A 16,673-nucleotide genomic window follows, 5' to 3' on the forward strand; every position below is an offset into this window, starting at 1 on the left:
TACCTGTAATTCGCCAAAGGATGACAAGAGTCCAGCTCCATATGCCTTTATGGAGTCTCCCTGCTTGCAGAGTCCAAACTCCACGGTAAACCAATAAATCTGGAATAGAAAGTCAAGTTGAGAACACACTCCAAGGGATGGGAAGGCAGCAGATGGCCCATGGCCGAGGACAGGACCTTCCAGGTGGGAGTCTGTGTAGGTCTGTTCTCTAATCAGCATGACCTGAACTCACTTCTCTTCATCTTGTGTCTACCCCTATCCAGACCCTTAAAAGAACCCCCAGCCAGTTCCTCTCTCATTGACAGGAACTCCTCAACCCGTTCTGCCTTTATGGGGCATCAACCAGAGTGAGATGTCCGCTTAGGCTAATCAGACTTATCAGGCAATCGAGCAGGTTCAGTGTGAGATGTAGAGGGATTGGGCAGTGATACAATTAAGGAGAGGACATCCTGTCATCCATGATAAAAGTGGGGTGTTTCTAAAGTGCTCCCTGTCAACCAATACACTAATCATCTCCGAATAACCAAGTCCTTTTCTTCCACCTGTGTGGACTTCCAGTCCAGTGTGCCCTAGAAGCCCGGACTGAGGTTTTGGCATAATCCTGCTGAATGGGGCCAGGACTCACGTCTTGGGGGAACTGGGGTCACTAGGTAAAATCGCTCCCTGGACCATAGAATGTCAAACCTGGGAAGGCTGGCAGAGCTCAACTGGTCTGACATCCTTGTATGAAGAGAATCTTCAAACCAGGGAGGTGAAGCAATGTCGCAGGATTACGTAACAAATTAAGAGATGAGAAAGAACCCAGGACTGTTCTGAGCCAAGCGTATCAATAAAATGATGATATTTATTCTTTTAGAAGTAAAACTGGTGGGCTCCATCCCTTCAAAAGCAGGTGGTTGGTGCGTTTATCATTGTTTCAGCAATATGATGATCTGGGTTCCAACTTTATGTTCTGACACTTTCTGTCCACTCTTCAGCTTCTTTGAAAACTGCTTCTAGCATCAGAACCACATCTGGCATTTCAAAAAATTATGTTCAGATAAATTTAATTCTTTAGACCCTCATGCAAACCTTTTTTTTTTTTTTTTTTTTTGCATGGGCAGGCACCGGGAATTAAGCCTGGGTCTCCACATGGCAGACGAGAACTCTGCCACCGTCACACCGTCACACTGCCCACCATGACCACCTTTTAAGATGGGCAGGATATGAGCTTTTCTACTCATTTTTGGAGATGAGACAACAGAGGCCACTTGCACTACATTTCAAAGAAGATATCAGTGAAAAAGAACTTCTGGGATTTTCAGGCTTTCTGATAAATAGTATTTGTAGACTTCCAAGATGAAACATTTTAATGATGGATTAGCATTCATCAGTGGTCCCAAATACCATCATAAATTTTTGTTTTTCATATTCTAGATTATAAGACTTCCCAAATTTTAAGAAACATAGAAGTTGGGAAAGGAAGTGCTCAAATTAGGAGTCTGAATGGAGGAAATCATCCACTCTGAGAGTTGCTGCTTCCATAACTTCAGTGGATCAATATCATCAGACACACCCAGGGGAGGGAAGAGCCCAGTAAGGAGGGGAAAACCCACTCCCACCTCCACCCTGTGTCAGGAAAAGAAAGATCCCAATGATGGCTTTAGTGCAAAGGTAGAAATGCAAATATTCCAGATTACCGTGGCAAGTTTCTCAATGTACTCGTCTGGTGCGCCCAGAGAAGCAAGGCCAATTTCCTGGAATTGTGGAGAAAGAGAGTCATTGGCCTGGCTGGATGTGCCCACTTGCCCCAGCACCACCCTGGTGCTTGACCACAGGAAGGTGACGGTGGCTAGATGCTTTCAGAGCGACCCAGACTGCCCTTAATCATTCTCTGACCACACACCATAGAATCACAGACCTCTAGAGCAGAGGAGACCTTTCACCATCACTTGGTACTTCGTGTTCTCTTCACAAATGAGAAAACCGAGGCTCAGAGTAGGGAGGTGACTGCCCAGGGTCACACAGTAAATTAGTATCTGAACCTTGTCTCTTAACTCCAGCCTGGTGGTTACTTCCCCTGCAGCACAAATGACGCTGGAGTACTTGGAGGAGTCTTAAGCATGTACCCCGGAAACACCGCAGGAGAAATGCACTAAGGGGTTGACAGTCATCCAGATATATGCATAGCTGGAGAGGCCGAACGATTATGGAAATTTCTCATCACAGCTCCAACTGCAGGATTTCTCTACTGGGCTCTTTGCAGCATTTGCTCCAGTCTGCCTTGTATCAGACAGAGTTGTTACTATATCTCTTTCTATTATATGCATTCACTCTTCCCTAAGATATTTATTGGAAGCTTTCTATTTGCCAGGCATTGTATAAAACTGACATATTTCCTTGTGTTCTTGGAGTTTACATTTGAGTAGGCAGACACAGATAATATGCAATAAGCATATAAGCTGGTGTGTTAGAAGGTGATAAGTTATTTGGAAAGAAGGAATAAATGTTTGGAAAAGGGCAAAGGGAATCAGAAGTGGCAGGGCAGTGAGAAGAGACTGCAATTTTAAATAGGGTTCCAGGGTAAGCATCATTGAGAGGGTGGTATTTGAGCAAAGACTTGAAGGAGCCGAGGCTGTTGGCATCGTAGGCCAAGTATGCAGCTAATGCAAAGGCTCACTGAGGCAGGGAAATCTCATCAGGTTCAAGGAGCAGCAAGACCAGTGTGGCTAAAGCAGGGCAAGGAAGGGTAGATGATATCAAAGGATCTGGAGACCAAATGCAGGACCTTTACATCATTTTGGGGCTTGGACTTGCTCTCAATGAAACAGGGAGGCATCCCAGGGTGGGAAGTGGTGTGGTTTCACCGGCTTCCCTACGAGAACAGGTTGCAGGGGTCCAAGGTAGTGGCAGGGTGACCAGTTGGGAGGCGGTCACCCAGCTGAGAGACAACAGTGGCTGAGGCCAGGAGGGCAGCAGAGGACATGACGGGAAGTGGTCAGATTCTACACATAATTTGAAGGTGGAACAGAACGAATTTCCTGAAAGGCTGGTTATGGGGTGCACAAAAAAAGAGTCGATAACGTCTTCTTTGTGCAAAAAAGAAAGGAGCCAACAATGTTTCCATGTGTTTTTGGTTTGAGCAACTGAAAGGACCAAGTTGCTGTGAACTGATGTGCGGTTGGGGGGTTTGGTAGAGAAGGTTTGAGCAGGCAGATCAGGAATTCGGTTTTGGACAGGACGAGTAGGCATGTCTAATAGCTAGCCAAGCGGAGATGTTGAGTAGACAGCTGTGTCTGTAAGTCTGAGTTCTGGTACAGAAGTCTGTGCTGGAGTTATAAATTTGTTCGTCAGAATAGAGATGACATTTAAAGTCATGAGAGTGAATGAGTTGATCACCACGAGACTGAGTGCAGAGAGAAAGGAGGATAAGCACTGTGCCCTCACTGAGGCAGGGCCTGCACGGTCTCCATCTCTGTATCCCTTCCTGAGCCAAGCACAATGGCTGGCCCAGATTACATGCTTAGAAAATGCTGATTTTATGTGAACTGAGTTGAGACACAGTCCTCAGCCTGGGTCCACTGTCCTACCTCTTCCCCATTTCCGCTCCATCCACCCTGCACAGACAAGCCACAATCCCGAGGGTAACAAGCCTTCGCCAAGGCCAAGACAAAAGCAGCGCCCTGTTCTCCTAGTCACCCTCCTTCTTAGTAAGCTTGAGCTTGCTCCCAGCAAGGACACGAAGGCTTCCCTCGTGCTTTCTACCCATCTCATCCTGCACCTAAATGGCAAGCAATTCCCCCTTCAGGTCAAAACAGATATGCTCAGAGAACTTTCAGAATGACTGCATTTTGGGTCTGTCCAGATCAAAGCTGGAACCATCCGACACTGGCTGGAAACTTCTGTCTGTTAACTGTCCACTCTTCTGTGAGGCTTCCCCAAAGTGGAAGTGGCTAAAGGAAGATAGCCTCTAAGCTCTGACTGGCCAGAATAGATTCTGGTGGTGAGAATAAGAAGTTCCTATAATTCAAGGTAAAAATGGATTGTTCTTTGGCCATAGTAACAAGTTCTCATTTTAAACCTGTCCCAAGCAATCAGTGCCATCTGGCAACAGCAAGCGCACCTCTGAAAGCCAGGCAGTCGGCAATACCCTCACCCCAGCGTAACCCCTAAACACTCCCACTTCTACAAGTCCAACGATCTCTCAAGTCCACAATTCCCCAAGCCCCAAATATAAGCAGCAGTTTCATTGTTTGAAGGTGCATCTTACAAGTACAGCTCTCCTTTACTTAGCAGGCTAAGTAACAGATTCAGTGCTTCTGTTTCCTGTTTAAAATACTAAGTCGTCATCTCTTCATTCAACAGCGGGAATATTTTCTTTCTTTCAGCTAATGGGAACTGCTTATAAAATACACAATCCTCTACTCTGGAATTTAGTCTTTGGTTAGAATGCTAGAATGTTGCCTTGACCCAGCATTTGCTCACAGGTCATCTCTTTTTTTTTCGCATGGGCAGGCTCCGGGAATCAAACTCGGGTCTCTGACATGGCAGGTGGAAATTCTGCCACGGAGCCACCATCTCATGCCCCACAGGTCATCTATTTCATCCTCATTCTTCCAAGAGAGGAAGAGGACGGTCAAGGAAGGTTTTTGTCGACCTGCACCCATGAAGTCTGAGGCCCAGGGTGATCTCACAACCTGTCCTGGTCACACAGCTGAACGGTGGCAGGGTAGGGCCTGTGGGGGCTTCCGAGCCATCACCGAACTCTCCCACGAGAGAGTTCTGCCCAGCCATGGTTCCAGCTGCTCTCAGGGCCTGGAGAGAATTGGTAGAATTCTTTCACTCTTCCCAAACTGCTCACCATATCAAAGATGAATCGAGATCTAGGCTATTGCTTGGATGATGATGATGATGAGATATTTGGCTCATTAAATTTTGCTAATTATGAGGCAGGCTCTACTGGTACTGGATTCCTGGCAAATACCACTCATAATTAGGGCATATAATCATGACTACCTGATGAGGTGGAAAATGGCAAAAGTCTTAAAAGAGGAAGGGAAAAGTATTAAGAGAAAGTGGGAGAAGGTGAGCTTATATCTGCATGGGGAAAAATGAAAAGCCTCTTCAGCTACAGCTGGTGGGACAACAGCACACATAATTCAGAGGATGGCCCGTTCACCAACCCCACACTGGACCCCTGTGATGGATATTTACGCTGCTTCCTGGGACAACACACACATGTCAAGTGGCACCAAAGAATTTTACCTGGTTTCCACCTGCACAGGGCACTGGGATCCCTCCATGGGCCCTGTAACTGTTAGACTAAAGCAACCTGTTCCTCACCTGGGAGAACTGGGCAAAGCTGCGGTCTGAAAACAAGGGCACATGCCCCAGCAGCTCATGGCAGATGTCACTGAAAATCAGAAAACACAGAGGTCAGAGAAGGCTACAAACCAAGCAGTCTCACTCCTTCTATATAAGAAATGGGCAGGAAGAAAGGACGTGACTCATTCGGGCTTATAACCTTACTCTCAAGAATAAGTTGTGTGCAGAGTTTGGGGTCAGGTGAGGCAAGGTTCAAGAGAAAAGGAAGAAGGGAGAGGAAAGAAAAGAACAAACCAGGGCACAGCAGCCAGAGGATCTTAGGAACGTGCTGCATGAGGAGAGGGACAGAAGAGCCAACATTCCTTTGGGCATTCTCACAGACACCTGTTGGCCATGAGGACTTTACATGCCAGCTCTCCAGGCAGATACAATATGCACCGTCAATTTCGATGGGAATTGGAAATAATCGTGCTGCCTCTCTTTGCCTGGAACGAGGCAGCAGTTAGGGAAGAAAACCCGTATTTATTGAGCACTCCATGCACCAGGTCATCAGGAACAGCTCATTGCTCTACTGCTTGGCAGCAATGAACTTGGTACACAGGAAAAATCATTTTTGACATTCTGCTGACTTCTTTGCATAAACTGTATAAGTTATGACTAAGAGCATGGATTTACACAAAAGTAAGAAGCACATGGCCAGCCTTTCTCTACCTCCAGGCAAGACACAATCTAGGCAAAGAAAGATCAGCATTATCTAGATGTGTTCCCAGGAGGTGTTGTGACCGCTTGGCTGTCACTTGTTCCTGTTGCCACTGGGGATTGGAATCCTTGGTTCACAAGATCCCCAGCTCTCCAATCAGTCCCGTGTCTTCTGACCAAAAATCCCCTGAGTGGATGCATTTATCTCCTCATGCCATCATCAAACAACACAGCCAACTATCCCTTTGGACCAGCCCACAAGGAGCCCACGCCTCGCTGCTGGCCCAGGGACAGGCTGCGCTCAGCTATGGCTGGGACCTGGCGTGGGGGCAGCACTCACGGCTCCGGAGTGGGGGGCAGCACTCACGGCTCCGGAGTGTACATGGGCTTGGACCCGTGCCGGATGTACTGTGTGCAGTGGAAGACGCGGAAGGCGAGGCCGCCCAGGAAGTCCCGGGAGGAAAGCAGGCCAGCCACAGGCCGGAGGCGGAAACCAGTGCAGGCTGCGGAGGACAAGGAGAGAGATGCTCAAAACCAGCCACAGAGGAGCCGGGAGCCCAGGGAGGGCTTTAGGTTGAGAAGCGGGACACCCGCTGCCTCCGACAAGGCTTTGATGCCAAGTTGACTTGGCTTCACATCTCTGCCCCACCACTTTCTACGTGGTTCCAAGTTCCTCACTTCTCTGAGCCTGCAAAATGGGGATAGAGACTTCTTAGAGTTATTCTGGAAATTAAAAAGGTGAATGAACATAAAGTAGTTAGCACAGAGCCTAGAACATTGGAGGCACTGAATTCATTTGTTTCCAACATGGTTTGTAAGGGTGGAACACCTATTCCTTATGTCTTCTATTTCCAGAATTGGAATAGAACGTTCATTGCCCTTCCCAGAAGGGAAAACCATGGAAGGAGCACCCCAGCTTCTCTACGCACATCGCCCATGAGAAGCAGTGACTTCTCCGATGGAAGCGTTTGGGAGGTGGAAATGAATATTTCCAAACTGACCCAGTCTGAGTGGCTCTTTCTCTTCTGTCCCTGCTGCACCCAGAGAAGAGTATTCTGGTTTCTCTTGGCTGCGCTGTGGACTCTGTACCAGCCCAATGAACTGGCAGGTAAGCTCATCTAATCCACAGGGAAAATATCAGAAAATCTGTTTTGGCTGCACAACCGTCTTCTCTGAATAGCTTTTATCAATATTGGTTTATTTTGTTTTTGATGAATTAACACCCTCCTGGTAGAAAACAAGCACCTGTTTCCCTTGGAAACGATGCAGATGCCAGGCCTCTAGATTATCTAGTTACCCCAGGATTCCAGTTCACCCCAAATGCACTGCGCCCACTGTGTCTGCAGCACTCTGCTGGGCACTTTGCAAGCTGTGTCTCCCTTCATCCTCACCATCGCCCTCTAAGAAAGGCTCAAGAGCCTAGAGGTGACCCTACCGGGCAGGCCCACCCAGAGGCAGCTTTCATGGCAGAGGCACAGACTCGGCCTAGCGCTCTGGGCACTGCCTCACAAACACGTGTTTCTTACACACACACACACACACACACACACACACACACACACAAACACACCCCTGCCATCTCGGGACACAGCAGGGGCTGCAGGGGGAGCCCGGACTGGCCCCTGGGCTTTGAATAGGAAAGAAAACACCTTCCATGGTCAGGGAAGCGGGCAAAACTCAAAAGACCGGGTGCATCCTGCGCGGCCGTAGGGGAGCGGTGGAGGCTGCGCGGGGGACGGGAGGCGGCGCAGGGCAGCGAGCCTCGGCTTTCCCGGGGGTCAGCCGGCCGGCACCACCCGCGCCCGTGCCCGCTCTTGCTTTGCTCCCGGCGCCCTCCCCCCTGCCGTCCCCAGCCCTGCGGTCACTCCCGCTCCCCGCCGACCCCGCGTGGACTTACTCTGCAGGAACTGAGACACGTCCTCCAGCTGCGGGATGTTGTCCTCACGGAAGCCGCAGTACTTCTCCAGCAGCGGGAAGATGTGGTTGTGCTCGTGGCAGGCGTGAGTCCTGTACAGGGACTTCAGGGTCCTGAACACGGTGCCCCATGTCTCCTTCTCCTCCTCCGTGTACTCCACCCGCGGGATGGGCTGCCCGCTACAACACACACACGCCCGGGGCTGCAGCGCGGCAGGCGCAGAGCCGAGGACAAGGGTGAGGTTCGCAGGGCAGAGGGGCCAGGGTCTGTGCCCACCCCCCGCCACAGGGGGTTAAAAGTTTGTTTAGAGAGGAAAAGTCCGCTTCTCTTTTTTTGGCATGGGCAGGCCCCAGAAATCAAACCTGGGTCTCTGGCATGGCAGGCAAGAACTCTGCCGCTGAGCCACCATCACCCAAATTCCACCTCTTCATAGGGAAACAGACATTTCTGTTTCAGTTTCCCCAGCAACAGAGTGAATCGGTTTAAGCAGCAATGTCAGCTCCCCCCGCAGCAGCTGCCCCGAGGGGCTGCTGTGCCAGCGTGGGCAGTCACTCGGTCTTTCTGCTCCTCTCCTTCTCTAGCTGTTTACCCGGGTGGAAAGCCACTTACCTTCATGGCCCAGCAGGAAACATAAATGAGGAAAGTGGCAGGCGTAAAGCAAGGGTGGAGCCCAGGTCCCTCCCTCTAAACACAGGTATCCAAGTTCAACTAAAGCCAGACAGTTTTATGTTACGCTTACTGAAGCGGCCACAGTACTGGCCTACCTGGGTTTAATGTGTGGACCAAGACTTTGAGAAGCTCTGCTTAGAGGAAGCATTTACTTGCTAGATTTGATATTTTTGCCCCTGGGAAGTTATAAAGGTATTTAAATGCATACCAGATAAAAGATACATTGACGGAGCATTTGCCGCTATGACATGCCAGAACTACGGGGAGCCTGTCGAGGGGCAAATGCCAGACCCCACTGCACAGATCCCACCTCAGCAGGTGAGGGAAGGACCCAGGCATAGATTCTGATGAGTCTCCAGGTGAGTGTGATGCTCTAAGGTTGGAGAGTCAGGGCTTGGGAGATCCTTCTGAAACTACTTAAGAATGACCCATGTGTTCTGAGCAGCAAAAACAAATGAAAACCAAACCAAACCTCAGAGACCAGTGGCCGTGCCCTGGGCCTCAGGCCTGCTTCCCTAACAGGGGACATCACGTCCAGACCAGGCGGCCTGTTTACTGCGAGATTCTGAATCATCCCCAAGCTCCAAACTCCAAGGTCCTGCCCTTTCAGAGTGGTGGATCTTCCAAGCACATTAAAGCAAAGGCACTGATAGTTTCTAGATAAAGGCGGGCAGGGATTAGGAGAAAAAGAGTTTTGCTGAAGAACTGAAAGCAAGACAATCTCAGTGAGTCCCATGGCGAAGGGAACCTCAGCGAAGCGTGTCCCTCCGAATGCACCACTATTTCCAGGCTGAACGCTGATGGAAAAGAACAGACTTTGGAAACAGACAGAGACGGTCTCAATACTCGGTTCTGCTGTTTCCTTCCTGTCTGACCTCTGATGACTGAATACATCTGTCCCTGGCTCCAGTCTGTGCAGCTGCAGTACATGCTTAGTAATAAGAGACTAGTCCCAGGGGTGAAAGAAGAAAGAATTAAGTGAGGTACTACGTATAAAGTACGTAACATTGATATCGACAAGTAATAAAATTGCATTATCATTATTAGGGACTTTCATTTAAAAAGAAGAAAGTTTCTGCAACAAATTCTTGAGGGATGATAACACATAGGCCCGTAGGTGACCCCCTGATGGAAATTTGGTGTTCCAGGGGCCTCCGTGTACTCCCCGTTCCTGCACTGAAGGGCCCTGTACCCCTCTCGGTTACGAGGTGCAGGAGGGCAGACACCCACCCCTGCCTTCAGTGTCTCACTCCCCTGGCCAAACAACCCGGCTGAGAGCTGTGCTCATTGCAAGTCAGAACTGGCGGGACTCAACCACAGACAATTGTGTGGAGTCTGTTGGTAAGAGACAGAGGTGCTAGGGTCATCTCCAGGGGAGACAAAGACAACCCCTAAGAGCGAGGCCAGACGACACCAGGGGTAGAGAGAGAGCTTACGACCCCAAGACCCTGATCCTTCTGTGCCTAAACTACCCTCCTTGAACTCTTCCTCTGACAGGGCCAACAAAGGCCTCCTGTCTGTTTCAGTGGACTTGCCGCTGAAGACACAAACTTCTGGGATGCATTTAGTCTATTCCCAGATAAATCTTCAAGGCCAAACTCCCACCTCAGCAATACAATCAAATTTTGCTGCAGCTGCCTTCTGGATGGTTCTGACACAATTCCCAGATAGTTCTGGGCACAATGCCTCACACCCAGACGTCTGAATCTTCACTCACATATGGACTCTTGGGTTCACTCATTCATTCAACAAATATTCATTGAGCAGCTTGAGGCTCAATAGTGTCAAAAATCCCCACCCTCCTGGAGCCTACAGCTTTAGTGGGGGGAGAAAGAAATCAGCACAATTATGTTAAGTGGTGATAAGTGCTACGGTGAAAAGAAAGAGCAAAGTTACAGGGAGTTTCAGAGGGAGAAGAGTTGTGATATTACACAGGGTGTTAGACAAGGTCTAGTTAAGAAGATGACATTTAAAATAGAAAGGCCCAAAGAGGTGAGGTCTCACTGCTTCACAGTGGGGTCTCCCTTCTGGCTTGGACCCTCCTGTTTGAGGTTCGGACTCAGTGTTCCTGCAGTTCACGCTGCAGTGGTAGCCTCTGTCCCTTACCTACCTCCTGGGGCAACCCATCCTAGTCCAGGGGCCCCTGCTTTTCTGGGAAAAGGCAAGAGAGTCTGAATTCTAACTCAGCAGCCTCCAAGCTGTGTGAGACTTTGGAGCTTTTTTGAATCAGAAAAAATATTGTTGATCAAATCTACCTTGTATTGTTATAAAGATGATCAAATAAGCAATGTGTGAAGTGTCTATCGCAGTGCCCAGATATAATAAATATTCAATGAATGACAGTTCCCTGAACACTTTTAAGATAATAGGGGAAATCATGTGAAAACAAGCTTGTTTCAGGATGTGCACAGCCAGGCTCTGGCTTTTGTAACCCTGATGGCATCATTATCTCTCATCCCCAATACTTCCCCAGGGGACATGGAGACCCGTCTTGCTCATGGTACCCATCTTCCTCAGCTGGTACCAATCACAGCACAAGGCTGACACATTTTAATGAACTGATCAATATCCTGGACTCCACATTCCAGAAGTCGAGAGTCGGGTCACCGCGTGGAACAATTACCCGGAAGGCACTGTCTGACATGCTGTTTTGATTTGTTTATTATTAGCACTAGTATTGTTCTTTGATGCAACAATGCGGGTATATTTTGCAGCTCTTAGAGAAAGAGTTCAGACTTCTGCGTCAAGCTTGGGGTGGCACCTCTCGTGTTTCCGTAGCTGAAGTAGGCTCTTTTGAAGTCAGTATCTGGGATGCTGGGAGAAGGCTTTGGGAACGCTGTAACTACTTTTGTGGCCCTTCAAAATAATTTATGTTGGTGTCACAGTTCCCCCCCCCCCCCCAGGGTCCCTGGGCTGGGTCCTCAGAGGTGTAAACGAGACACTCCCCGATTAAAGACCGACCCCGGGGCGCATAAATCTGCTCCTCAAAGGAGAGAGTGGGCTGCAGCTGGCACCAATGGCTAAGCCCTGCTCGGCGGCGGGGAGCAGCTGGCTGTCCTTCCTGTGAGTCTGCAGCTAACGGCTAAGTGTTCATGAGCATGATATTGTATTTTAAAGTTATTATAATATTAAAATTATCAAAGAATTGCATTTTAAAGTTGATGTGAAATGCCAGTGTCTGTGTGACCATATTGAGTAGCCAGAGTGCCTGGAGGGGAAATGAGCCCAGAGAGATCCGATGACAACTTCAGTCACCCCACCACTATCTCGCTAAAGCGCCCGGAGGCTCCCAAACCTACAAGGGCATGACGAGTTGATCGGAGGAGACGAAGCACTCGTTATCCCAGATGGCACCTGGAGGGGGCTCAGGTGAAGGACACTGGCTGGCATCAGCCTCTGCTGCCCATCACGGGAGCTCATGGGTGGCCAAAGCCATGTGGCCGTTACAGCTGAAGCCTGGATACCAGTTACCTTTGACGCCTGGCAAAGGCTGCCCTTCCCATCCCCTGCTGCGTCACGTCGTAACAGGGGCTGGCTTATCAGGAACAGCTGCTCTGCAGCACTCCCTGAGTGGTCGGTGGAAGCTAAAAGGATTCTGACCGGAACTCTCAGTGGAGTTTTAACTACACCTGTTGGCTGAAAGTGCTTTAGGTTTAAGATGAAAGAAATAAAACCCATCCTCAAACAATGCACTTTCATCGTAATCCCCAAAACACACAGAATACAATAAGGGGGAGAAAAATACAGAATGAAGTAATATTTTCTGTTCAGTGATTTGGATCTTTCCTTGGTTTTTGTGTTTCAAAATGGGTCTGTTTTTTATGATATAATTCAGGTACACCGACTCGGGAGCTGGGGTGAAACAGGCTTTCCAGTCCCGAGCCTGGGCAGGTGGGACCCCATCCACGCTCTACTCTGGGCTGTCCTCCCTCTCCGCATTTCCCCGCTAGTTCACCACACGTCCTTTTGGCCCTAGATTCCATTCACTCCTTCCTCTCTCCTTCTCGCAAAAGAAATACATTGGTAGATGGTAATTTCTTACTTGATTGTAATTTCATACAATATTAGCACTGGGGAAAGGGGGGAAGATTAGAGATTACCCAACTAAAAGGCATCAGTTTGTAGAGAGGAAAACTGGGGTGTATAATATATGGCAAAGCCACACCTACAATTCAGATTGCCCGATCCCTTGATAGGGTTCTTTTTTCCCTGATAGCACAATCACTAGTTTTCTTGGTGGCGAGAGGCCACCATGCCCTGCGGTTTCTGCACAGCACAAGCTGAAGCCCAGAGGGGCCTTGAGAGTTTTGACCAAAGTCAACCAAGCTCTGGATCCTTCCACCCCCGAGAATCGTGCAGAGAAGGAAACGTTCTCACTCCCTCCGGAGGTCTTTTCAGTTTGGAGCAAGTACGAATTCAGCATACCAAGTCCCACCATCTCCTTTGCTCCTTGGTGTTACACCAAAGCTGCTCATTTCAAACACCGCTACTTCCCCATGCCAGCCAGCTTCCGAGGCCTGTTTCTTCTCGCTCAGGGACAGCTCAGCCCCAAACCTTAACCCGAGCACTCTCTAGCTCCTGCTGTGCAAACCAGCACAACAGACCTCCCCCCCGAATAACGCATTTGCTATTTGCATTTTCTTTTGGCTAAAGTAGGGTAGAGAAGGAGGGTAGTACTCCAAACAGAGAAAAGCAAACCCTCCTAAAATTGCCCTTCGCAGCTGGGTCAGACCAGATAAAAGTAGAATGCTGCAGCTTGGCAGGCCTGAACCCTCAAATGATTCATTATTTCAGTAGAGCAGCCAACTCCTTCTTTAATGTAAATGATTCTCTTTCTCCTCCGTGTGGAGAATGCCAGAGGCTGTTCTGTTCGTTCTGAGGCCTTTTGTAATTACTTCAGACCCCACTGCATAAGACAACAAAGCTTGCGAGAAAGTTTGGCCCCAGCAGCGAGTGGTTCTATTTTGCCTGGAGGCAATTCTTTTTTAAACACGTTATTAAAAGGGAGAGTTGACACACACACACACACACACACACAAGCCCGAATTTTCCATGCATGTTTTTTCCAAACTTGGGCAAGCACGCGGTAGGCTACATTATTGTAGGAATGAATGAGATAAATGCAATACAAAATGCACCCCCTTCCCCGCGCAGCCAGCCAGGCAGACTTACTGTCGGTAGCTGTAGGCAATGTCAGCAAACTGCTTCCGCCTGGCTCGGTACACAGGATCTTTAAAGCCCTGGGAGAAAAGAGACACCTGAGTTTTCCAGGGTGTTGGCGGGAGAGGCCTGGCCTAGCTCTGACCACCTGGCCTAGCTCTGACTGCCTGCCCTGCGGACTCTTGAGACTGACCATGCAGAGGTCCTCCCCCCTGATTAACTCTGAAAATCAAGTCTCAGCCTAACTTGGGTCGAGCTCTCCCATCTGCTGGGAAGCCGGGCTCGTCACTGAGCAGTGTGGGGGCTCCCTGCCATGGCCCCCGCAGCGCAGAGGTCAGAGCATCCTGGGTTAAGGAAGTTCAACTTGAAACCGCACTAAATGAGGCATAAATACCTATGATAAAGGCACACAATATCCATTAAATTTCTGATCGATGACGTGTTTAACACTGTCTCTTTTCTTCTTTAATGTCTATTCTGTCTTTGCGTGTGTGCGTGTGCATGTATGTAGATAGACAAACAGGCACATGCTTATTGCTAATTGCATTTTTTAAAATGTATTTCTTGTGTGCCTACTCGGTGGTAGCCTGTGCTAGAAATTTATTTTTTTCATGAATCACGCAGCAAACATGTTGGGATTATTCCCACCCCCTCCCTTTTTTCCCCCAGGAGAATAAACAGCAGCTTAGAGAAGCGGAGTCACGGCTAAGCTAGTGCCAGTCCCATGCCCACTTCACGACACCCCCAGAGCTGTCAGCCTGCGCATCTTGGCAGAGGCTCAGCTAACTGAGAAATCTGGCTCGGTACATAAAAAAGATGAAAACCGTTTCTCCTCTGAGGCTGCCTTTTTCACTCCACAATTCTTAAGCAGCACATTTTGGAGTGAAAAATGGACAAGTGTGTCTTTCACTATCAGTGCACTCAGAGTTGAAGGTGATACCAATTCTCCTAAAAAGTAATCCAAACTTCAGTACCGCACAAAACTGCTGGGCTCGCTACAGAACTCCAGCTCATTCTCTCCAAACCTTACCCTATAAGCCATGACAGCTACCATTTTAGCTTGCACTTTCTCTGCCCACTATCCCTCCAGACCGAATTGCGAATGATTTACAAATAAAAGCTTGCTTCATGGAGCTTCATATTTAAAGCAGTTTTTAAAGAGAGATAGGTACTTCCTGATTTTCAGCTGTTGCTTTTTATTTTTATTTGTTTGATTTGTTGGTTGGTTGTTTTAAAAATCAGGGCCTACAGTAATGCCAAAGAATCAGGGGTCGATGTGTTTAATTTCACTGCCTCAGAGAATCTATAGCACAGAGCCTGGCAAAAAGAAAGAACTACAAGGAACTAGAAGCACTTACTCAAAGAGAAGGAAGAAAAGGAGGGGGGGGGGGGATGGGAGGGAGAAGAAGAAAAAGTTAGTTTCTTTCCTAAGATCTAGTTTGAGAAACAGAATACAAATGTTGCAAACTGGGAAAGTAAAGTTTCCATACAATTTTTTTTAATTCCAAAATTAGGTCCCAGCTAAATTAAGTGGCAATTCAGTTTAGGAAATGTTTCATGACAAAGTGTAGCACTATTGTCTTTCCTAAAACAGTGAATGGCCTTGAATCATTAAGTAAAGGTAGGAGAGCCTAGAATCCGAGAACCGAAATCTACCTTTGGGCCCCAAATCACTTTGGGATGGGGCAGTAAGAGAACGGGGCACACAGGACTCGATTTCTGAGCAGAACTGACACGCTCTTTTAGAAGCCTGTCTACTGGTCTAAACCAGGAACACTTGTACATTTCTCCATACTTAGGGCTCAAAAAATAAATTTAATGTCTGTCAGTAGTCGAGTCTTAATTGTCACCTTGTCTTCACCCATCCATCTTTTTTTTTTTTAACAATCAGCAGTGAATGACTTTCTCCAGCTCCTAAGTACAAAAGGTAGATTTTTGCACCTGCAAAGCCCCTGGGAGAACATCTACTTTGCTATTTTGATCTAAAAATAAAGAAAGGGAGGCACATAGGGTCATTTTTGCCTCAGGGGCCCTGACTTCACCTTCATTTGGGGTTTCTGATCCTTCAAACTTGAGGATTGATGGGGGAGGCAGGAAATCCGGAAAGAAAAGAAAAGAATTTCCCTTAATCAGTGCATTTTTTACTTCTTGTCCTGTCTCCAGATATGAGATGTCCACCGAAATTCTGCTTCCCCACTTGGTTCTTTATCTTTTGTTTTTACTGTGCCTTGGGGAGGTGGTTTAAAGATTTTTCCATTGGTGAAAGAAAAGCTTAACACAAAATTGTGTATCCCATGGGCTAGCAACTATGTTAGAGGGAAAACACACACACACATGCACGTACAAATGACAGAAAAGAAATACACCCAACTGTTTTAAATGTTATCTCTAGGTAGAAAATAGTTGATCGTCTTATTTTTTTACACTATTTATGCTTTTTAAAGATTTTTACTGTGAAAAAAACCTACTGCCAAATCATTTTGGGGAAGGGGCAGAAGATTTACCCATTGAGATGCAGGAACACCCACATACGTAACATACTACAAAGGTCCCATATGGAAATGTTCCTAATCATGATTAGGAGCTTCCCAGCTCCACATTTCTCAGAAGTTCCCTATTAGCCTGAGGGACACTCACAAACCAGAATGCAAGGACTTTTGCTTTCTTAGTTATCAGGAGTCAAAGAGAGCTGTGGCCTCAAAGTCCAGTCTCTCAGGCCTCTGGTCTTCCGTCTTTTGGGCTGCTGGGTGACCACAGGGCCTCTGTGGACATACGGAATGCATTTTGAATTAAGCTACAGTTGGTGAATGACTAATCACCCTGTCTCAATTTAGACTAATAGCAGCAATTTTGGTAGCACTGCATGTAATTTATTTATAATCACCCTGTCTCAATTAAACTAATAGCAGCAATTTTGGTTGCTCTG

General features: G+C 47.9%; 1 protein-coding gene across 1 annotated transcript in view; it reads right to left on the minus strand.

Annotated features, from left to right (window-relative positions):
• Positions 1–16,673, minus strand: part of PAH (phenylalanine hydroxylase) — a 77,748-nt gene that overhangs the window by 6,678 nt on the left and 54,397 nt on the right. Inside the window, exons 5-10 of the mRNA XM_077111829.1 lie at positions 13,760–13,827; positions 7,901–8,097; positions 6,371–6,506; positions 5,323–5,392; positions 1,680–1,736; positions 4–99 (exon numbers count right to left, since the gene is read on the minus strand). Coding sequence (XP_076967944.1) covers positions 4–99; positions 1,680–1,736; positions 5,323–5,392; positions 6,371–6,506; positions 7,901–8,097; positions 13,760–13,827 — 624 coding nt within the window. The remainder of the gene's footprint in view (positions 1–3; positions 100–1,679; positions 1,737–5,322; positions 5,393–6,370; positions 6,507–7,900; positions 8,098–13,759; positions 13,828–16,673) is intronic.

The sequence above is a fragment of the Tamandua tetradactyla genome, chromosome 7, assembly GCF_023851605.1.
Source record: "Tamandua tetradactyla isolate mTamTet1 chromosome 7, mTamTet1.pri, whole genome shotgun sequence".
In the NCBI taxonomy this organism is placed as follows: domain Eukaryota; kingdom Metazoa; phylum Chordata; class Mammalia; order Pilosa; family Myrmecophagidae; genus Tamandua; species Tamandua tetradactyla.